Source organism: Podarcis cretensis (genome assembly GCF_951804945.1).
Source record: "Podarcis cretensis genome assembly, chromosome: 14".
Classification (NCBI taxonomy): Eukaryota; Metazoa; Chordata; class Lepidosauria; order Squamata; family Lacertidae; genus Podarcis; species Podarcis cretensis.
Window position 1 is genome coordinate 26,482,757 of NC_137183.1, and position 22,066 is coordinate 26,504,822.

The window sequence follows — 22,066 nt, forward strand, 5'->3', positions numbered from 1 at the left end:
AACCCATTGACCTAAAAATCAGCGGGGACACACACACACACACACACCAGGTCTACATAGAGAATGACATCTTGATCTCTTTGTTGTTGTTCCTTATCACTTATTATTGCTGTCTTAGGAGACATATTTTTACAGACTATTTCAAATCTTCCAGGGCAGTTTTCAGAATACATTCCAGCACTTTTCAGGAAAGAATGCAAAAAAGATGACTGTTTGGCAAAGAATAGACTTTCGACCTGGGTATTATGAAACAACCACATTGCAACATCCGATGACAAATTACTCCCTGTTGAACTAAGGACTGCAGGCCCCAGTCTAAGTAAAAGTCACTCGTGGTTAACTTGTTGTTGTCATGAGGCTTGGTCATGGCAGAATTTCAGATGGATTGGAGCCAGTGCCCATAATCTGCCCCTTTGAAGCAAGTGAGAGGTTTGCAAGAGCACAAATCTCCCAGTCGTTTCAAAAGGGGGTTGTGTATAATGGATTGCTGGGTTGTGGCCAAAGTGGATTCCCCTCCTGCCTTTTCTCCCCAAGGTAGCCAATGCCTTTTAAAAGTGACTGAAAAAGTGCTCCAGAGAATTATGAGTGATTATAGTAACAGGCTGGATGTGGGTGGCGCTGTGGGTTAAACCACAGAGCCTAGGACTTGTCGATCAGAAGGCTGGTGGTTCGAATCCCTGCGACGGGGTGAGCTCCCATTGCTCGGTCCCTGCTCCTGCCAACCTAGCAGTTCGAACGCACGTCAAAGTGCAAGTAGATAAATAGGTACCGCTCCAGCGGGAAGGTAAACGGTGTTTCCGTGTGCTGCTCTGGTTCGCCAGAAGTGGCTTGGTCATGCTGGCCACATGACCCGGAAGCTGTACGCCGGCTCCCTCGGCAAATAAATCGAGATGAGCACCGCAACCCCAGAGTCGGTCACGACTGGACCTAATGGTCAGGGGTCCCTTTACCTATAGTAACAGGAGCATTCATATAGGGCATTTCAAGTGTTCAAATGCACTTCACACAAACATTGTCCCTGGACTCCTTGCAATACCCCTATAAAGTGGGACAATGTTATCCATCTCATTGGCTTGCGTAAGGCCATAGAAATGTGCAGCCAAAGTGAGAGTTGAACTGGGGGCTTTGCATGGACATGTGACACACTATCTTGAGTTTCTCTCTGCAGTTTCCTCTCGCCGCAGCTGGGGAAGTATGGCCAAATGAGCAGGCTTGCCATAGATCAGGGCCACACATCTGCAAGAACAGGGACAGTGGTGCTTATTGGGTGAAAGGTGTGGAGCCAGAGGGGGAGCCAGAGCCAATAGCAGGCAGAGCCACCTCTGACTACTTGTAAGTAGAGTCAGGTGGGGAGGGGGAAGCTACCTGAAGGCAGACCAAGGTTAAAGGTAAAGGGACCCCTGACCATTAGGTCCAGTCGTGACCGACTCTGGGGTTGCGGCGCTCATCTCGCTTTATTGGTTGAGGGAGCCGGCGTACAGCTTCCGGGTCATGTGGCTAGCATGACTAAGCCGCTTCTGGCAAATCAGAGCAGTGCACAGAAATGCCGTTTACCTTCCCGCCGGAGCAGTACCTATTTATCTACTTGCACTGCTTTTAGCAGAATTCACCAGACTCCTAAACAGGCTTGCCCAACCCACTGCCCAAATATGTTTTTGGACTAAAATATCCATTAGTCCCATCCAACATAGACCTTCTGGATGGGGCTGGTTGGAGTTGTAGTCCAAAACACCCAGAAGGCACTCGGTTGGGCAAAGGTGCCCTGAAATGACAAGGAAGCCCCCATTTCCTGCCTTGCTTGCAGAATCAGCCCCTCTTCTGCCTGTCATAAATTCCTGTGGCTATTTTGCTATGGAACTTTCAAATGCTTAAAGAAATCCAAAACAAAAGGAAAATCCAACCATCTAAAAACAAAACACAGTGTAATAATAATAATAATAATAATAATAATAATAATAATGTTAAAACTATTTAGGGGTTCACATCCATGAGGAATCCGTTGTTTCATACCAATGGGAAGTCCACATTGGATTAAGTCATCACATTTTTAAAAAAGAAAGAAAGAAAGAAAGAAAGAAAGAAAGAAAGAAAGAAAGAAATTTCTACTTGATAGGCTACTGTAATAGCACTAATCAAATGGCACAACGTTTTCCCTTTTAATCAAAGGAAGCAGTGACAAATATTTGTTTACAATATCACAATAACATGATATTAAATTAATAGCAGGTTCATACAGCCCTGGCGATTTGGAGCCAAAACTAGTCTAAAAAGTACGTATTTTGCTTTGGCAATGATCCTTTATTTAAATCTGAGACTTCACATCGCTTACGAAGAGAGAGTTCGTGTTAAAACAACAACAAATAAATCATTGGATGAGGTCGCCCTGACATAGATGTCATCAAGTGATGTACAATCAAAATAAATGTTCATTTTCTTTGTGTTTCTTAGCTATACAGTGTGAACTAAGCCATGTTTGACAGTGTGCTGGTGACAAGATGGAGGAACACCAAATACAGGCTGCATTGAGTCTAGAACGTATTGGATTCACTTATCCCCTCTTCTGGCTGTAGGAACTGGGCCTTCAGAGAGCAGGAGAAGAGGGGGGAGAGCTTCTATTTTGAACAGCAGTTGCTTCCATCAAGGATGCAACACTAGAAACTGCTTCTGAAGGGTTGTGAAGGGGATCAAAGGTTTTTAAAGGGACATGGGTATATGTATGATGGTCTTAAACAGACATAATGGGTGTTCTCTTGACCTAGGGAATCTGTTCTGCAAAAGGGAACTGGGATAATTAATTTAAACTATGGTAGTCAACATGGTGCACTCCAGATGCTGTCAGACTACATTTCCCATCAGCCCCAACAAACGAGGCCAATGGCTAGGGATGATGGGAGTTGTAGTCATACAACATCTGGAGGGTACCATATTGACTACCATTTTTTAAACTTATATCCCCACTTTCCTCCAGGGAGTTCAGTCCACTTTTTAATTTTTTGCACAGAGCCATGTTAGTCTGAGAGATGTTGGGCTGGACCAGGGTCGCACAGTGAGCTTTGTGGGCGGAGAAATATTAGAACTTGGTTCTTTGCAACTTTGGTCCAAGGATGAGGAAACTGTTGTCCCCCAGATGCCATTGGACTCGAACTCCCATTGCCACTGACCATTGGTTAGGCTGGCTGGGACTCCTGGGAGTTGGAGTCCTGCACTGCCTGGAGAGCCACAAGGCTTCCTATCTGGTCACTATGCTATACCACACTGCAGGTGCTGTGCCATAATAGGGAATGCAAACTTGAGTTACGGGATATTGGGGGAGGCCGGTGTGGAGCACATGGAGGTCATTCCACACAGGCATGCTGGTGTCAGTTCTGCCATGCATGCCTCCAATCTCCCCTACTTGTGCTTACATTCCCTATTCAGGAATAATCCCTGAAGAGGGCTTCTACAATGAGGATTTCTGAGGAATTCCCAGGGCTCATTTAGACAAGGGCTTTCACAGAGCAGGAAAGCATCTGCCTTGCATTCAGAAGGCTCCAGGTTCAGTCCCCAGCGGCCTCTCCAGGCCGGGAATGTCCTCTTTCTGAAAGCCTGACAGTATAGACTATAGTGAGCAAGATGGACCAAGCGTCCGACTCGGGAGAAGGAAGTTTCCTATGGTCCTAGGATCCCTGGGAAAGAACCACAGTTGGTGCTAGATATGTATTTATTGGGTGGATCAGGGATAGCCAACAACAGTGCCCTGCAGATATTCTCCGACAACGACACCCACCATTCTCTATTTTTTGTGAGGGTGAAATGCTTGCTTGAGGCTACACGGGCCAGCCTGTTTTTGAAAAAGGAGTGACACCCTTTTCTCCACTCACTAGTCTCTCTCTCTCTTACTGCACCCTGCCACTGCTGCAGTGGTTTGCCCTCCTCTCCTGTTGCCCAGTTCTGAATAAACTGCTCACAAAAGCAACAGACCTATTCACGGACAGTTGACGCTTGTGCTGTCCTCGTAGGGTGATATTTACACTTTTTAATGTACATAAGCAAAACAGTTGATGGGTGGGAAGTAGGGGGCAGTGAGGGAGCTGCCAGCTGATCCCCTAGTGCTGGTACTCCTACTGAAGAATTTTGGGGTTTTTGTTTTGTTTTAATCAGCTTATTTTAAAAGACCTTAAATACCCATTGTTACCATTGGCTGGTTTCCTCCCCCTCATCACCACACGGCCCTCTTTGATTTCTTCTGCTTCTCTTTCAAACAAATCATTATTATTTTCAAAAGAACCTTTTTTCAATTCTTCTTTTCATCGCCATATATAAAAATAGCTATTGGAATTATTTTTAAAAAATGAAACGAAACATGAAAATGGAAGTGGCTTCTCTAGAGGATAAGGAGGCAGCCCACAGGGTTCCTGCACACATCGTTTGTTCCTTCCATGGAAGAGATGCAGGGAGCTCCCACAGCCCAAAGGAGTCCCACAGGCATTTCACAGAGTCCTTCCGCCCATCTCAATGGACTTAGGGGAGAGGGAGATCTTTCCCCTTCCTCTCTCTTCCTGACAACGGTCACATCAGAGGGGCTCCTCATCCTTTCTTCCATAACCTTACGGCTGCTTCGACTACTTGTACTGAGGTAGGTCACCAGCCTAGAGAGAAAACACGCTACATTCTAAGGCTTCAGATATGAGGTCTATAACCAGCTGTGCCACCACCGGTGACCTAAAGAGCAACCGCCAGATTTGGAGAAGACATCTCCACAAGGAGAGAAGTTGGCTGCTGAGAAGCTCAGCCAGCAGCATCAAGTGCTTTGAGGCTTGGCAGAAGATGTCCACCTTTTAGCAAACAGGTCTGGTTCACATGGACACACACTTTTGATAGCATGTGTGCTAAAACTGGAACGAAGAACAAGCCTGCTGCATCAGGCCAATGACCCATCTAGTCCAGCATCCTGTTCTTACAGTGGCCAACCAGATTGGCACCACCTCAATTCTGTCCCCCACCCTCCCCAAAAAATTGACACACACCTGTGCAGCATTCCACATTTCGGGTGAGAAATGGTCAGTGCTAAAGCTCTGCATGTATATAGTCTCCTGCTCAAATTCTAGCATCTGCAGTTAAAAATCTCTCAAATTGGAGGGCTCCTCTCTGCCTGCAATCTCCAGGAGACAGGGCAGAGTGGGCTTGGCTTGATGGCTTACAGAAGGGAGAAACTACAGCTCATCCCAAGCATGTATGGGGAGGGCCATAGCTCAGTGGCAGAGCACTTGCCTTGCATGCAGAAGGTCCCTGGTTCAATCCCCAGCACCTCCAGTTTCACTTGGGAGTCTGAAACCCTGGAGAGTCCCTGCCTGTTATTGTGGACAATGCTGGGTTGGATGAGCCAATGGGTCTGGCTCAGTATAAGGCATCTCCCTACGTTACCTGGAAGTAGATTCCACTGAAACAATACTTTCCTCTTCTGTATAATATATTTAAGGGTGGTAGTTTAGTGGAAGGGCATCAAATTTGCATGCAGAAGGTCCCAGGTTCAATCCCAAGCTTTACCAGGTAGAGTTGGAAAACACCTGTGTCAAACCCCAGAGAACTGCTGCCAGTCAGTGTTGACAAAGCTGAGCAAGACGGACCAATGGTCTGACTTGGTATAAGGTAGTTCCTTCTATTTCTATATTTTACAGGCCCTTCGTTCAGTTGCAGAGCCCTTGTTACACATGCAGGAAGCCCCACGTTCAACCTTGCAGCATCTCCCACCATGAAGGATCTCTGGTACCAGGAGAAGGCTCTTTTCACCTGAGTCCCTGAGGAGTTGCTCCAAGACAAAGGAAAAGGGTCATGGCTCAGTGGTGGAGCATCTGCTCTGCATGCAGAAGGTTCCAGGTTTAATCCCTGGCATCCCCAGGTAGGTCTGGGAGGGACCTCTGTCTGGAACATCTGAGAGCCACTGCCAGTCAGTTGAGAAATACTGGGCTAGATGGATCACTGGTCGTACGTGGCATAAGGCAAGAACTGGACGCTGGGAGTGTGGATTCCACTGACCAGCCTTATGTACAAAGTGATAGGACTGTCCTCTCTGTGATGAAATCATTTGCACATGCAATTATCACGTGATGTTTTCAATCATCACTTGATGTTTCGGTCATCAAGTATGCACAGATGTGGTGAACCAGCTCTGAGTGATAAAACTGGAAAGAGAGCAGCTCTTCAGTAGTAACCCGTGACCAGTAGTTAAGTAGTCGCTTACGGGCAAAAGTTTCATCTTTAGGTGACCGGTGGCCCTGCCTTTTTTTTTGCTACAACCCTAACAATCTTTAAAGTTCCTTTTTAAAAAAACAACAACCAAACAAACATGATATAAAAACAACTCTTGACACAGTAAACCTCTACACAAGTTAACTAGCAACTTGCCTAAAAGTCAAGTTTATAACACTAAGGGCGGGGGGGAATGTCATCGACAACCACTACTGGGGACGAATCCATGCCTGCTCATCGTCTTTCCTCTTTTGGAGTCTCAGGACCGAGCGAAGGAAGAGAGGCGAAGGAGGGCGAGGTGGTCTGACGACAGGACAACATGGTTCTTCTACAAAAAAGCTTCTTGAGGTAGAACATTGCTTTCAAGGTTTTGGAAGTGCTTTACATTGGAACGATGGTGACAATAAAGGAATACTTTAAAATAAAAGATAATAAAAAGGTAACCAACAACCAACATGGTAGACATGGAGTATGAACTTCTGAGGTAGTACCACAGCTTGTACTGACCAAGTGCTACTCTACTTTGTTTTGAAAACAAAAGGAAGACACAAGATACTTTGCTTCTTCCCAAAAGACATTCAATTCCGGTTGAGGTAGGTTCTGGATTTACTCGGGATGTTAGTCCAAGTATTTTCTTTTTCTTTCTTTTTTTCAGTAGACCTTCTTGTAGGCCTGAGTTTTTTTTTATTTTCTCCTTTTTCTTTTTGACACACTCGCTTTGCCTTTAAAATAGTTCGTCGGCAACAAAACATCCTGAGAATTAGAGACAGAGAGACTTGAAACACATCCGACAAAAAAATGTCATCAAATGCACCCAGAAGTTTGGCCAACCAACTTAGCACCTGAACGTTTTTTTTCTTCCTCTCCCAGAGCTAGGTTAGAGAGGAGGGCCCCGTTCCAATCTGTTTTCTCAACACATTTCACAATGGCAGATCTGTGGGAGGAGAGTCATCCTAAAGCTGCCAACGAGGGACTGAACGTTGGTGAACCAAGACGATAAGAGGTTCCCATCTCGGTGTCTTGTGGAGTTGGCCAAGGAAGGCGCCTTGAGAAGCTGTAGAGTGAACAGCTGTGAAGGAATGTACTAGGAGGCCTGAGACAAGTCAGGAAGAAAAAACTTCATGGAGCTTCCGCAAGGCTGCCTACCGATATAGATATATATATATTTATATATATATATGTAATAAAAAAATTAAGAAACATATCGCAGAAATCTTAAAATTGACCTGAGATTGATGAGTCGGTTTAAAGACATCGCCAGGGGTGGGGTTGGGGGGTGGGGAGTTGGTGGCTGGCGAGGTCCCGTTAAGAGTCTTCAAAGTCTTGGCAATTATCCTTCATTGGTTGGAGCTTGGTTCAAAGCTGGCTCATCTTGGCTGGCGTTGAGGAGGGGCCTGCCGGGGGCCCCCGAGGGCGGGGGCTGGAAGAGGGTGTCGCTCTCCTCTTCGATGATGCTGAAGTCATCCGGCGGAAGCATGGATGTCTGGGTTTCGTCATGTGAGGTAGGAGGAATATGGTCCAGCTGGGAAAGGAGAGTGAAAAAATGGCTATTTGAATGCCCAAGGAGACGACTGACTGTCCTCTTAAGATAATAATAATAATAATAATAATAATAATAATAATAATAATATCCCAGAACAAATGGAAATCATCAAGGGGCATGGCTTTGTGACAGAATACAGTGGTACCTCAGCTTAAGTACAGTGGTACCTCGGGTTACATACGCTTCAGGTTACATACGCTTCAGGTTACATACACTTCAGGTTACACTCCGCTAACCCAGAAAGAGTGATTCAGGTTAAGAACTTTGCTTCAGGATAAGAACAGAAATTGGGCTCCGGCGGCGCAGCAGCAGCAGGAGGCCCCATTAGCTAAGGTGGTGCTTCAGGTTAAGAACAGTTTCAGGTTAAGAACGGACCTCCGGAACGAATTAAGTACTTAACCTGAGGTACCACTGTACTTAATTCGTTCCAGAGGTCCATTCTTAACCTGAAACTGTTCTTAACCTGAAGCACCACTTTAGCTAATGGGGCCTCCCGCTGCCACCACCGCGCGATTTCTGTTCTCATTCTGAAGCAAAGTTCTTAACCCGAGGTACTATTTCTGGGTTAGCGGAGTCTGTAACCTGAAGCGTATGTAACCTGAAGCGTATGTAACCCGAGGTACCACTGTACATGCTTTACATGCGGAAGGTCTCAGGTTTAATCCCCAGCATCTCCTGGTAGGACTGGGAGAGTCACTTGGCTGGAAGTCTGGAAAGTTGCTGCCAGTCCGTGTAGGCAATACTGAGCTAGATTGTAGCTTCCTATGAAACTAATGGACATTATGAAAGGCTGTGGCTCAGTGGTGGGGCACCTGTTCTGCATGCAGAAGGCCTCACATACCATCTCTGGCCTCTACAGGAAGTGCCCCCAACTAAAATCCCAGAGAGTCACATGCCTGTGGTGGGCAGGGCCAGAGGTAAAAGTGGGCAGAGCACAGAGGGCCAATTTTACCTTGGTACAGCAGGCTCGCTTTTCTACACATGCCTCTCTCTATCCTCCAGGCAACAAAGAGGTCAAGGACACATCTCAGCCAGACCAAGACATTCAAGGAGGGTGCAAAGCAGGGATAGCGGGGTGTGGAGTCTGGAGAGGGTTCCAAGGGCCAGGCTAAAAGGTGTGCAGGGCCGCATTTGCTCCCTAGCCCCGAGGTTCACCGCTGCAGTTTGAAAGTGTGGCAAACAAACAAAAGCCCCCAGTGTCCCTTCCTTACCACAATCTCCTTGTTGTGTTGATCAGGCGGGGGAGGCGAGGCTGGGAAGAGCCTTTCCAGTTCATTCAAATCCAGCTGCTTCCCATTTGCGTCTGGGTTGTCCCTGTCCCTCTGAGCAGATCCGTTCGAGGTCAGGCCTGCAGCATTCCTCTGGCTTCTTGGGACCTGTGGGGTTGACAGCTGCTCCTGGACATCTTTGCACACCAGCAGCCTGTGGAAATAAGTGAAAGAAGAAGAACAATAAAACCCTCTCTAGCAATGTACCATCATATGAACAGGAAGTCATCACACTAGACGCCCACAAGAAAGGTAGAGAGTCTGTTTCACATGCAACAACTCCCAGCATCAATTCATTGTGCCTCCAGGTAGAGTCTTCGGGGTTTCAGGCAAAAGAATTTCTCAGCCCTGCCTGGAAAGCCCAGGAAGACCATAAGCATGTAAGAGATGTCCTCTAGCCCTGAGCTACAGACCTTCCAAATCTGAGTTTCGTTCTCTCCCTACACACAACATGGTTCTAGCAGAGTGCTATGGACATCATATGGACGGGATGCTTATAGATGTAGACTTTGTTTGGATAAATATATTGACATTTGGAAGGTGTCTATACAGAATATAGGAGGTTATTAATAACCATTTATGTATTAGGACAACAATATTAATCATAAATCTATATAATAATGTATGGAAATGTAGCAGATTGTAGTTACTGTATCATATTATATCTTTCTTACTGTATTTTTTGCACTTTTATTCTCCCTCTTTTTTTCTTTTCTATAACTGAAATTCTTTTAATAAAATATTAGTAATAACAAATAAATGATGACGGGTGTTGCAGACCTATGTTTTATCTCTCTGCCTCCACCCTGACACCAGGTTCTGAGTTTTCCTTCCAAACTCCCTCTCATTGCAAAGCTTAGTGGGGCAACCCAAACATGCAAACCTCCCCAGGTGGTTTATAATGTGTGGGGACCTTGGAATTTCATAAGAAACGTTGTGAGACTCCCAAGGCAGTATATTCTATGCCTAAGGCATCCATCTCCCATCAAGTGCCCTGCAGATGTTTTGGACCATAACTCCCATCATCCCTGACCACCAGACATGCTGGCTAGGGCTGATGGGAGTTGTAGTCCAACAATCTGGGGGAGGTTGGCCTAAAGAATGCTTGTCCTGCTGCTCTGGAATATGAAAGCAATCAGTGGAGGGAGAGCCATACCTTCCTCGGTACCCAAACATGAGGAAGAGGACACAGAAGATGATGCAGGTGACTCCAATGTGGATCCCAATAATTATCCCAGTGGCCGACGTCTTATTGGTTTGCCCATCCTTCATGCAGTTGCATGGTGGGTTCAGACCTGGGATGAAAAGGAAAGGTGTAAATGGGAAGCAGGGCTCCATTAGGCATGGAAAGTTGTCAGTACAGGACTGTCTAGGCTGGCTGGTGGTGGCCCTCTGGGTTTCAGAGAGAGAGAGAGAGAGAGAGAGTCCCTCCCAGTCGTTGGAGATTGAATCAGGGACCTTCTGCACACAAAGGAGATGCTCTACCACTGAGTTAAAGCCCTTCCCCTAAAAATAAATTAAGATGCTAGTCCTTACAATTCTATTTTTTAAAAAAACCTGAATTAAATAGGAAGCTGCATTATACTGAGTCCAAACAGAGATCCATCAAGCTCAGTAGTGTCCACATTGACCAGCAAGAGCTTTCCAGAGATTCAGGCTGGAGTCTTTCCCAGCCCTACCTTGGGGATGGAACCAGGGACCTTCTGCGTGCAATACAGGTGCTCTACCAGTGAGCTATGGCCCCCTTCATTCTATGCAAGCTGCCAAACGCTGGACCCCATCTTTTACAATAGCCACCCTGCAGAGTGAGGGCCTCTGAGCAAGAGGGGGGTGGGATCTGGAACTCCGGTGGGTTGGGCCTCTTGCAGAGAGCTGGTCAGGGAAAGGCTTTGAACCCAGGAGCAGGACAAAAACATAGGATGAAGAAATGAGTTGAGGCAGTTCACACAGGGGCAGAGAGAGAGAGAAGCAAGTAGCAGGCTTGGCAAGAAATATGCAAGGTGTGGGAAGGGAAAGGGAACAGTCAGGGACACAGAGTGGGGCAAAACTGGTGAGTAGAGAGGTGATTAACTGCCCAGGAGAAGTTTAAACATGGCCAGGAAAAGTCAGGCTCCTATCAGTGGGTAGGAGGTGAAGCACAGCAAAAGGCTAGGCCCCAGCCATTTGGGCCCTTTGTTTTTTCACAACAGAAAGTGGCTGAATGGAGAACGCTCCAGCCAAGCTCCCTGGCAACCGATGGGTCAGCTGATGGGAGCTGTAGTCCACAACATCTGGAGGGCACCAGGTTGGCAATAGCTGCAGCACTCTGGTGAAAAGGTATCACTCCATGGGGCAGGAGAGAGGAGGAAGGAAGGATAGCCTGAAGTTAGAGAGCCTTCTCCTCCACCTAGTGATTTGCAAACTCCACATTCTCTTTCCTGCTGCTGTCAGTAAGGTATAGATGAAAGGGAAACCGGCTCTCACTTTCAACTCCAGCAACGTCCCCCTCCCACTTCGTTGTAACGGCATGACTAATGGTGTCGCTAAACCAATTCCAGACCAGAAAGAAAGAAAGAAAGAAAGAAAGAAAGAAAGAAAGCTTTGTCAAAGAACCGCTGCAATTTCCAGCTGAGATTAACATTTACTGTGAAAAGAAAATAGGAACCTGATCACAAGGGGGATGTTGTCCCGAGAAGGAGAAGTAAGATGGCTCTCAAACATAAACCACTTTTAGAAGATGTGTCCCAGAACAAAAGCAGCGCTTGAACAGAGCCACAGAGTTTTACCTAAAGCAAGATTTAGAGGGGAATTTGGATGCTCCTGTTTGGGTAAAACATCTAAACATCTATTATTTATTTATTTTATTATTACTAATTAAACCCATTAGCATTTTCTTCTTCTTCAAAAGTAACTCAAAGTGGCTTGCAAACTTCAAGCTTGATAACTTGCATCAGAGCAGCAACGTGGGGAAACTTTCAACATACTGATCTCCCTCTCTGTGTGTCTCTCTGTAAAACAACTTTCTTTTCTCACCAACCCCCCTCAGCCAGAGCCTCCCCAACCGTCTTCAAAGACCATCTCCCTCAAGGCTGCTCAGGGCCGCTTACCCACTCACCTGTTCTTTCGACAGTCTCTCGAAGGGATACAAAGCGAACAGTGGCATTCCCATCACCATGCTGGTTGTAGGCGAGCAGCTTGACTTCGTAGACTACTGATGGGTCTGGGAGGAAAAGGAAAGGAGAGATGTCGACCTGTGCCTAAATGTGGTTAGACCTGCTGTGCTCGCTTGCTGTGCACCAGCTAGACTGGTGATTGGGAGCGGCCGCTGAGACATTGGCTCCCAGTACGTTTCTGAGCACAATTCAAAGTGTAGGTGCTGACCTTTAAAGCCCTAAATGGCCTCGGTCCAGTATATCTGAAGGAGCATCTCCATCCCCCTTGTTCAGCCTGGACACTGAGGTCCTGCGCCGAGGGCCTTCTGGCAGTTCCCTCACTGCAAGAAGTGAAGCTACAAGGAACCAGGCAGAGGGCCTTCTCGGTAGTGGCGCCTACCCTGTGGAACACCCTCCCATCAGATGTCAAGGAAATAAACATCTGACGTTTAGAAGACATCTGAAGGCAGCCCTGTTTAGGGAAGTTTTTAATGACTGATGTTTTAATGTATTTTTAATCTCTTGTTGGAAGCCGTCCAGAGTGGCTGGGGAAACCCAACCAGATGGGCGGGGTATAAGTAATAAATTATTATTAGATTATTATTGCATTTAAAGCAGGTTGGGGAGCCTTTTTACAGCCAGAGGGCCACCTTCCCAGTTGGGCAGCATTCCAAGGGCTACATGCCAGCAATAGGCTGGTCCAGAGGCAAAAGTGGACAGGGTATCAGATGTAAATGTTACCTTTGGTACAGGAGGCTAGTTTCTACAAACGCTTGTAAGCGCCCCCTCATGCTTCCGTCCAGTGAAGCAGGAGCTCAAAAATGCTCAAGGAGGATGTGAAGCAGGGCTGGTGCAGAATGGGGAGAGGGATGTGTTCTGGGGAGAGTCCCAAAGGCTAGATAGAGAGGCTGGGAGGGCCACCTGGGAGCATCTAAGATGCTCACAGGTGAGAGCTGGGAGGGTACAACCTTTTCTGTATGGGACAAAACTTAAGATACATCTGTGAGACAGGACTTTGCATTCTTTTATCCTTTCCCTTCTCTTTCTTTCCTTCTTTGGTTTATTATTTTTTGTTTAGATTAGTTTTTTTATTGTATTCTGAAAAGCCTTAATAATTTTTTTTTATTGCAAAAAGAAAGAGTCCTCTCTAAGGAAGGCAAGTCAGATGTTGGCAGCTCCGAATGGTGGTGAGGAACAGGGAACTGGAGAACGCAATACTGACAGGAGTGGAGAAGGAAGAGGTGGGTTTGGCAACTCCAGTGGGCCTTCGTTTAATCTATTAATTAAATTTATATTCTATCCTTCCCTCCTTCCCCAAGGAACCCTGAGGTGCAGGGTTCTAACATTTTCTCAGCAGCACTAGGGACTAGTTGCTTGACCCCTTGTGTTTTTTATGTTATCACACTCCCTCTGTATTTTATGAGAATCTGTATTCTGTTACGTATTCTTGAGTACGCATTCATCTGTTTTGACGCTTGCTTTGCACAGCTATTATGCTATGTATTGATGTTTTCGTTCTGTGTCACAAACCACCTTGTAGCCTTTTGACGAAGGGTGGTACATAAATTTAACGAATAATTGTAATAATGGAAATGATGCTCACCGAGCTGAGTAATGTTGCAGGATGTGATGTTGCTGGTCAAAACCATGGGCCCGGTAAAGTGGGGAAGGTGGACTTTACGGTAGTAGAGCTTGAACCCTTCGTGCTGGCCCAGTTTGATGGAGGGCTCCCACATGGCCTGGATGGTGGTGCTGTTGAGGACTTTGATGAAGAGAGACGGCATGGCCGGCACTGGAACAAAGTCACAGAAAAAGATAAGGTTGGTTTTGCCCTTTGATTCCTTTTTTTACTCCTTTGGTTCCCTTCCCTTGGATTCCTTATAAGCCGGACGAGCCATTGTCAAAGCCCCTCATGCTTTGGTTTAAAAAAAGATGAAGGCTGAGGCTGATGGGAGTTGTAGTTCAAAAATCTGGAGGGTACCAGTTTGAAGAAGGCTACATAAATCAACCACTGGCCATGTGATGTTTCTTACTGTAGTCAGCCATGGTTTATTCTGAACCAGTGACCCTCAAATGTTTACCCCAGTAAAGGTAAAGAGACCCCTGACCATTAGGTCCAGTCGTGACCGACTCTGGGGTTGCGGCGCTCATCTCGCTTTATTGGCCGAGGGAGCCGGCGTGTGGCCAGCATGACTAAGCCGCTTCTGGCAAACCAGAGCAGAGCACGGAAACGCCGTTTACCTTCCCGCCGGAGTGGTACCTATTTATCTACTTGCACTTTGACGTGCTTTCGAACTGCTAGGTGGGCAGGAGCAGAGACCGAGCAACGGGAGCTCACCCCATCGAGGGGATTCGAACCACCGACCTTCTGATCGGCAAGTCCTAGGCTCTGTGGTTTAACCCACACCACCCACATCCCTTCAAATGTGGGGAGCGGCCGTCAAAACTGTGTTTTGGACACACTATGGAGCTCAAAGGGGTTTTCTAAACACAGGGGCAGATCCAGCAAAGAGACTGACTTGTAAATCAAACTGGGACAGAGGGGCTGAGCTAATGATTAACAGCACCTGCTAATCCATGACGGGAGATGGAGCTTAAGGTCTAAACTTTTGTTCCGTGGAAGCAAAGTTGTTGTTTTTCAAAACACACCCACACACACTTTAGAGCTTTGTGTGGTGAGATGGTGTCGAGCATCGAAGAGGTATTTGTAATTTATTAGCGTGCGACAAGACCTGCAGCCCTTAACTCACAGGAAAGGCAATGCCCTGACTTCTCAAAGCTCCAGAAAAACATGAACTTTATGAGGCAGAAAGCTACTGCCTTGAACTGCAAGGTTTTAGGTCAAGGTTTTTAAAGGTTTTAAGCCTTGTCAATCTCTCCGCCTGAAAAAGGAGGAGGCCAGGTTAATGGGTGGTTCTACCCTAGAATGCTGAGTGAAGGGATCTGGAAAGATGTGGCCATTGCTGGGTGCCAACCATCTCAAGGGTTTTGTAGGCTCTTTGCTAAAGTCAGCCACAGCTGGCAGGGCTTCTGTGCAACCCTTGCATTACAAAGAAGGTCAAGCTCTGTTGGCTTTTATGCCATTATAGGAATTTTCAGTACTTTGGTTTTACGAGGTCTTGTTGTACGACAGGTTTATTTTTGTGTTTGTGTATGTTTGGATTATATATTGTAAGCCGAGGGCTCCTTTGGGGGTTGTGTGGCATGACTGAAATGCCAAAATAATTGAAAAAGGAAATAATAAAAATGTCACAAGCTGCTGCTACAGTGGCTTAACAATGTGGCAGCTATTTTGCATCCTACTGACATCCGTGACCTATGATGGAAGGACCCAGGCAGACTTCCTGCAGAAATCCTAGCCATTTTGGTTGCATGTATGTCTTTCTTTGTGATGGCTCATGCAACTTGGTCCACTTGCTCAAGCCATTTGGGGCACTCTGCTCTGCTCCTTGCTGCCACATGGATTGCTAACTCCTGCCCTCTGAGTTCACTAGTGAATCTGCATGCTTTGTAATTCCATGCAGCCTCGGAACCTGGCATCAGATACAGCAGTCACCAATCTGTGATCCCCTGCTGTCATTTAAAAGCAGACAACAACCAGCAAACAAATTTCTAGTTGTTTCTAGGAAGAAACTTGTGCTGGTGGTAGTAAAGGAGACAATAATTTATGATGTTCCAAATAAGAGAAGGGCTGTAGTTCAGCAGCACAGTGTCTGCTTTGCATGCAGAAAGGTCCCCAAGTTCAGCTGGGGCTGGGACTGTCCCTGGCCTGAAACCCTGGAGAGATGCTGCCAGTCAGAGCAGACAATACCAAACTAGGTGGACCAGTGTTCTGATTCAGTGTAAGGCAGTTTCCTATGTTCCTAGTCAAGTTGGTGGGGAGTTTCAGCACCCTGGAGAGCACCTCACCCTTCCACGTGTCTAGCAGATGAGTGCAGCACTTTTCACGAAGGTCCTAGGTAGCACACAGCGGGTACCAGATTGCACCTGCAGGCTCTGGCTATGCCACTGAACCTCCTGTGTGTTCAGTGCAACATCCGTAAAGACTGCACATACAGCTGCGCTTCACAGGAGCAACTTACCAGCTGTGCAGATATTGGGAGCAGGAGCCGTGAGGAGTTTGATGGGCAGGCAAGAAATGTACTGTATTTATTTATTTATTTATTTATGATTTACTGCATTGCATTTATATCACTCCTTTTTCATGTTCTCCAAGGTGGCATACATGGTTCTCCCCCTCCTCATTTGATCCCCACAACAACCCTGTGAAGTAGGTTGGACTGAGACACACAAAGTGGGGAAAGAAGTCTTGGATTCCCAGGTCTTTGTCCAGCGCACTAACCACTACATTGCACCAACTCTCTATAATATAATAGATTGTATGTTGCTATTAATAAAAAAAAACTTGGGCCACTTAAACAAAAATTAGCAGATTACTTTAGGAAAGGGATATGAATAATAAACACATCAGAAATTGACATGACTTTGGGGTGTGAAATTGATAGGCAATGGAAATAAATTGAACCATGGGACGAGCTACTCATACATGAAAATGCTTTATACCCAATCAGACCATTGACCCATCTTGTAAATGCTGTCTGCTCTGACTTGCAGGAGAAGAAAAAAAAGAAGAGTTTGGATTTGATATCCTGCTTTATCACTACCCTAAGGATTCTCAAAGCAGCTAACAATCTCCTTTCCTTTCCTCGCCCACAACAAACACTCTGTGAGGTGAGTGGGGCTGAGAGACTTCAGAGAAGTGTGACTAGCCCAAGGTCACCCAGCAGCTACTTGTGGAGGAGTGGAGACGCGAACCTGGTTCACCAGATTATGAGACTACCACTCTTAACCACTAGACCACACTGGCTGTCTGAGATCCCTGAGAGCTCAGGCAAGGGGATTTCCTGGTCTTGTTCATAAGAGGCTTTTATCGAGAGGTGTCTTGATCGGACCTGGGATCTTCCAAATGCAAATTGGGTCCTCTGCCACTGATCTGAGTTCCCTTCTACAGCCCAGCAGGATGATGAGCTTGAACTTCCATTTCTCTTCGGCCCTTTTATTCATCCTTACCTTCTCCTAGTGTGCTCACCACCACGACGTCAGAGGCCTTGCTTGCCCCCCGAGAGGTATAAGCCTTTATATAGAAGCTGTAGCTCATGGAGGGCTCCAAGTCAGTCACAAGCTGCTGGAATGTATTTTTGCTGACGGCTTCCTGGTACTCCATCTCCACAGGGTCTGAAATGCAAGGGGAAGGCGTAAGAACATAAGCGGAGCCTGCAGGATCAGGCCAAGCAGTATCTAGATTAGCATCCTGTTCTCACAGTGACCAACCAGATGCCTCTGGAAAGCCAGGAAACAAGACTTTTGTATATACTTGTATTTTATTGAAGAATTTCAGTGGACAAATAAAGTGAAAGAAATGAAAATGAAAATGTGCTTGGAACTGGAATACAATACAATATGTAAGTAATGTTATTATTACAAAGCGTATGCAATCATTAACACGCCTCTATAATTTTTATAAATGCATTCCAAATATCGTGATATTTATCCATGCACGATCAGCTTCTTCTTCTTCTTTTAATTTTTTTATTTTATTTTGACAAAGTAATAATCATAAATAAATAAGAATAAAAATGTGCACCCCACCAGCGAGACTGTTCCATTGTAACTACCCAACCCCCCAAAATTTCAACACCTCTTGCGATGGTTTGACCCCTTTCCGTTTTAACAGTACATATTCTACAAACACCTTCCATATCTCCTCAAAACCATTTCTCCTGCATATTCCCTGTCTTACCTTAATGGCACATGTTAATTTATCATTAATAGCTGTATCCCACAACTCTTTATACCATTCTTCCATTTTATATTCTGCTTGCCCCTTCCACTTCCTACCTAGCTATAATAATTCGTGCAGCTGTCAATAAAGCACGGTCAGCTTCTAAAAGCAATCTGTTCCTAGGTTGCAAGACTCCTATTCTATCCACTGATCAAAGCAAGCATGATTTCTATTTCAGATATTGGGAAAGCAAGACTTGTGATTCCTAGAGACTTTCCTTCAGGGCAGACTGCCTTTTTGACATCTCTGAAATCCAGCTGGATTTCCTCCTGCTGTCCAGCTGTCCAGATCCTGAGCATAAGAGCACTTTCCTCTCCATCTGGCACTGTTCGCAGCTCTCAAAAACCCAGCTACATACAGAGAGTGAGGCCATGTTCCAGCTGCAGGATGTGGCACGATGGCAGAGGGTGTGCCTGATGCCACTCTGTTCTCCGTCAGGAGCTTGGCTGTGCTCCCTTGCTCCCTGCGTCACCAAACAAGGCATCCTGGCGGTTCCAAGCCACAGACCTAGTCTCTTCCCAGGAGACAAGAGATCCAGGAAGGTTGCCTGGTGCCAGGGCCTGTGGTGAAAGTCAAGATCTAGGAAGCTAGTCATGGAGGGAAAGTCTCCATCTGAGCTCCCAGAATGCTGGACTGTTGTCTTCTGCTTGGAGGGAGTCACTGTGTCACAGGCTGTGGGGTGCTGGACCTGGCCACTAGATGTCAGGGCATGTCTACACTATAATCATGGATATTTATTTATTCACTTTATTTCCTTTCTCTCTCTCGCCCCACTTCCCACCCTTAGCAATGTCAGCTTACAAATGATGCCAGCGTGATAAAAATAAGATAGGCACAGGAGAGCCAGTGTTCAGTGGTTAGAGTGTCAGAGTAGGACCTGGGAGATCGGGGTTCGAATCCTCACTCAGCCATGAAGCTCACTGGGTGACCCTGGGTCAATCAGTCACTTGCAAACCCACCCTACTTCACAGGGTTATTGTGAGGAGGAGGAGGAGGAGGTGGAAGAGGAGGAGGAGGAGGAGGAGGAAGAGAACCATTTGTGCCTCCTCTTTGGGGGAAAGGCAGGATATAAATGTAATAAATAAAACAATGCACACATGCCCCTGAAATGTAAATGAGTGACCTTAAACCAGTCGCCCAACTCCCGGGCCTAACCTATTTCATAGTGTTGCTGTGGGCATTTAATGGATCTACTCTGAGGAGCACTGGCACTGGCTACAACCCAGTATGATTATATTGATTATTTGTTTATTATAATTATTGCATTTACATCCCACCTTTTTCTCCAAGGAGCTCGCGGTGGCATTCATGGTTCTCCCCCTCCTCATCCAATCCCCACAACAACCCTGTGAGGGAGGTTAGGCTGAGAGGCAGTGACTGGCCCAAGTCACGCACTGAGCTTAACGGACAAGAGGAGATTTGAACCCTGCTCTCCCAGGTCACAGTCCTACACTCTAACGATTACGTCACATTTTAACACTATTGCTATAACTGTGAGCTGCATTGAGCTCAATATTGTTGTTGGTAAAGAGACATGCAAATATTAAGCAAAACAAAACCACAGCCCTGCATCCTGCCCCGTGAGAATTTCACCGACATTTTACCTCCCCTTTGACAATTTTTGAAGGCAGCTCCCAAGGAGGAGCAATTCCAAAGAGCATCTCTTTGCCTATTGTTCCATCCTGGAGGTCCTGACAGCTGGGGGGAAGGTGTGGCCTACAAGAGAGCAGTAACTCTGGAGGCTGAGCCTCACACTTTCCACCAATCAGGATAGCCCTCATAGGCCCTCAAACTACGCAGGTGCCCAGTGCCACAGAGACCACCTTTACCCTAAAGACTGAAAGAACAAGCCTTGCGGCACTTCTGAGCTCATTGCCACCACTCCTGCCTATAATTCCTCATTGGAGGTGATCACCAGCATCCTTCTCCTTCCCACTCCCACTGAGCAACCCACCAAGGTTGGGCACTATACAGCTCCACACCCCCCTCACCATGACAGGACACTGCAGAAGAATTTTTCAGCACAGCACTCGTATCAATGCCCAATGGACTGTTGCCGCCTCACCTGCTGCTCTCCTGATGTGTAGGACGTAGCCGATGATCTCCTTGGTGTTCTGCAGAGGCTCACTCCACAGCACTTGGATGGTGGTGGCCGAGACGGTCGTGGCTCTAACCTTCTGGGGCGGGCCGGGCAGCCCGTCGGCCCATAGCACCGTCAGCCTGGCGCTGGCTTGGGTGGAGCCAGCACTGTTCTCCGCAATGCACTGGTAGATGGCCTCGTCCGCCTGGCCGATGCTGTAGATCGTCAGCGTGCTGTGGGGAAACCCAGCAAGGGCTTCGGGATTAGTGCTTTCCAGCAATGAACCTAGAAATCCCCCAGCCCTTCCTCCCTTCCTCCATCCTTTGGCCAGCCATATCTAGGTTAATCCTGATGTGTCTGAAGAGGATGTAATGAAAGGCTAAGGCTGCTTAGTGGTAATTTCACTACAGCTCCTCCCTCTTTTGGCTCTGGCAGGACAGGAGAAAATGTAGAGGATTGTTGCCTGGGATGGAAACCCGCAACCCAGTCGGGAAGTACCATATGGATTATGTTAAAGGCCAGGGGGAGGGGTGAATGAGGAGGTGATATTGGTGGCGGCATTATCCAGCTCTGATAATCACACAGCTCAGCTCTTCCTTGCATTAAAGAGACTATAGCCACAAGCATTTAAAACCTCAAGGGGAAAGGGCAGATTCCCAGAGGAAAAATAGGTAAGTGCCCATTCATACGATTGTGTTTTGCACCTGGTGGATGTGCCTACAGTGCAGCAGAGTGCACATGCAGCATACATATCCACAGAGAGACACCATGACATCTGCATCAGGCATCTCTTCCTATATACATAGAAATGCAAGGCTGTCGTCGCACAGCCCCCATTGGAGGATTTGCAGTGCTGCATTGCAATCCTGGTTTTGAATGAAGAGAAGCCCGAAAGGTCAAGAAAAGCAAGCTCAATCGTTGCATGGGGTGGGAAGGGGAAGCTGTGGGAGGAATGGGGGGGGGGGATGGCAAGCAGAGCAAACAGGGGCACAGCCCCTAGTATACACATAAAAGAACATATACAGCCAATTCAGATGTTGCATCACATGTGCATTGGTGCAGGTAGGCCCACACATCCCCCCCTCCCAAATTTAAAAATCATGATCACAGTATGACATTTGTATCCCACTTTTCCTGCAAGGTGCTCAAAGTGGCATGCATGCATGGCTTTCCTTTGTGTTCCTAAGTGTGCAAAACACCTCATGTACATTGCCTCAACAATCTTTACAGCAAGGGTGAGAACATTAGGCTCACCAATATATTGCTTCCAGCTCACAACGTTCTTCCATACTGGATCCTAGCTCACATCAGCAGCCAGCATGGCCAATGGCTTGAGACAATGGGAGATGGAGAACAGAAACATCTGGAGGCCCACAGATTCTCTCCCTCTGCTGTACAGGGGTTCCCCATTGGGGCCCATGTAACCCACCTGGGGGGGGGGCGTCTGTATTATTATTCACATAATAGAAACTACCATATAGATATCAAAACTTTCAAAAGCAGAGGGGCCCTTGGCTTGGCTTTTGAAAAAGAGGGGGTCTGAAGTACGTAGCTAATTGGGAACCATTGCATTGAAGTCTAGAGACAGCAGTGGAGAGAGTCCAGTGATCAGGGGAGCCACTGAGGTAGGTTCCTGGCTGGCCTGAGGTTGGACGTGGAGGCTTTCAGCTCATCACTCGTGCTCTCAAACACTCCATTACCTGAGCTGACTGAAGGGAACTGCCTGCTTTGCAACTGCTTCCATCCCAGTGGGAGGAATAATTAAACCAAGCTTCACAAAAATCAGCGCCACACTTGACTACTGATGAAAGCCTGAACAAGACTATGCCCTCCTTGCCAGCCATTGCATGTTTAAAAACACATTTTCCACTTTCAGGCATGGGAAGAGTGGGCCAGTCAACAACCGCTCTGCTTTTTTGCAAGCTCTGACATGCTTACTTTGAAAAAATCGGGCTCAGAACAAAGAGGTTCGAA

The 22,066-nt window shown here is 46.7% G+C and overlaps 1 protein-coding gene across 1 annotated transcript in view; it reads right to left on the minus strand.

Moving 5' to 3' along the window:
* Positions 1–7,118: 7,118 nt before the first annotated feature.
* The window catches only part of IGDCC3 (immunoglobulin superfamily DCC subclass member 3), a 120,781-nt gene continuing 105,833 nt past the window's right edge, over positions 7,119–22,066 (minus strand). The window contains exons 8-14 of the mRNA XM_079954249.1: positions 20,078–20,325; positions 17,241–17,405; positions 13,774–13,962; positions 12,134–12,238; positions 10,196–10,334; positions 8,983–9,193; positions 7,119–7,750 (exon numbers count right to left, since the gene is read on the minus strand). Coding sequence (XP_079810375.1) covers positions 7,559–7,750; positions 8,983–9,193; positions 10,196–10,334; positions 12,134–12,238; positions 13,774–13,962; positions 17,241–17,405; positions 20,078–20,325 — 1,249 coding nt within the window. The 3' untranslated portion in view covers positions 7,119–7,558. The remainder of the gene's footprint in view (positions 7,751–8,982; positions 9,194–10,195; positions 10,335–12,133; positions 12,239–13,773; positions 13,963–17,240; positions 17,406–20,077; positions 20,326–22,066) is intronic.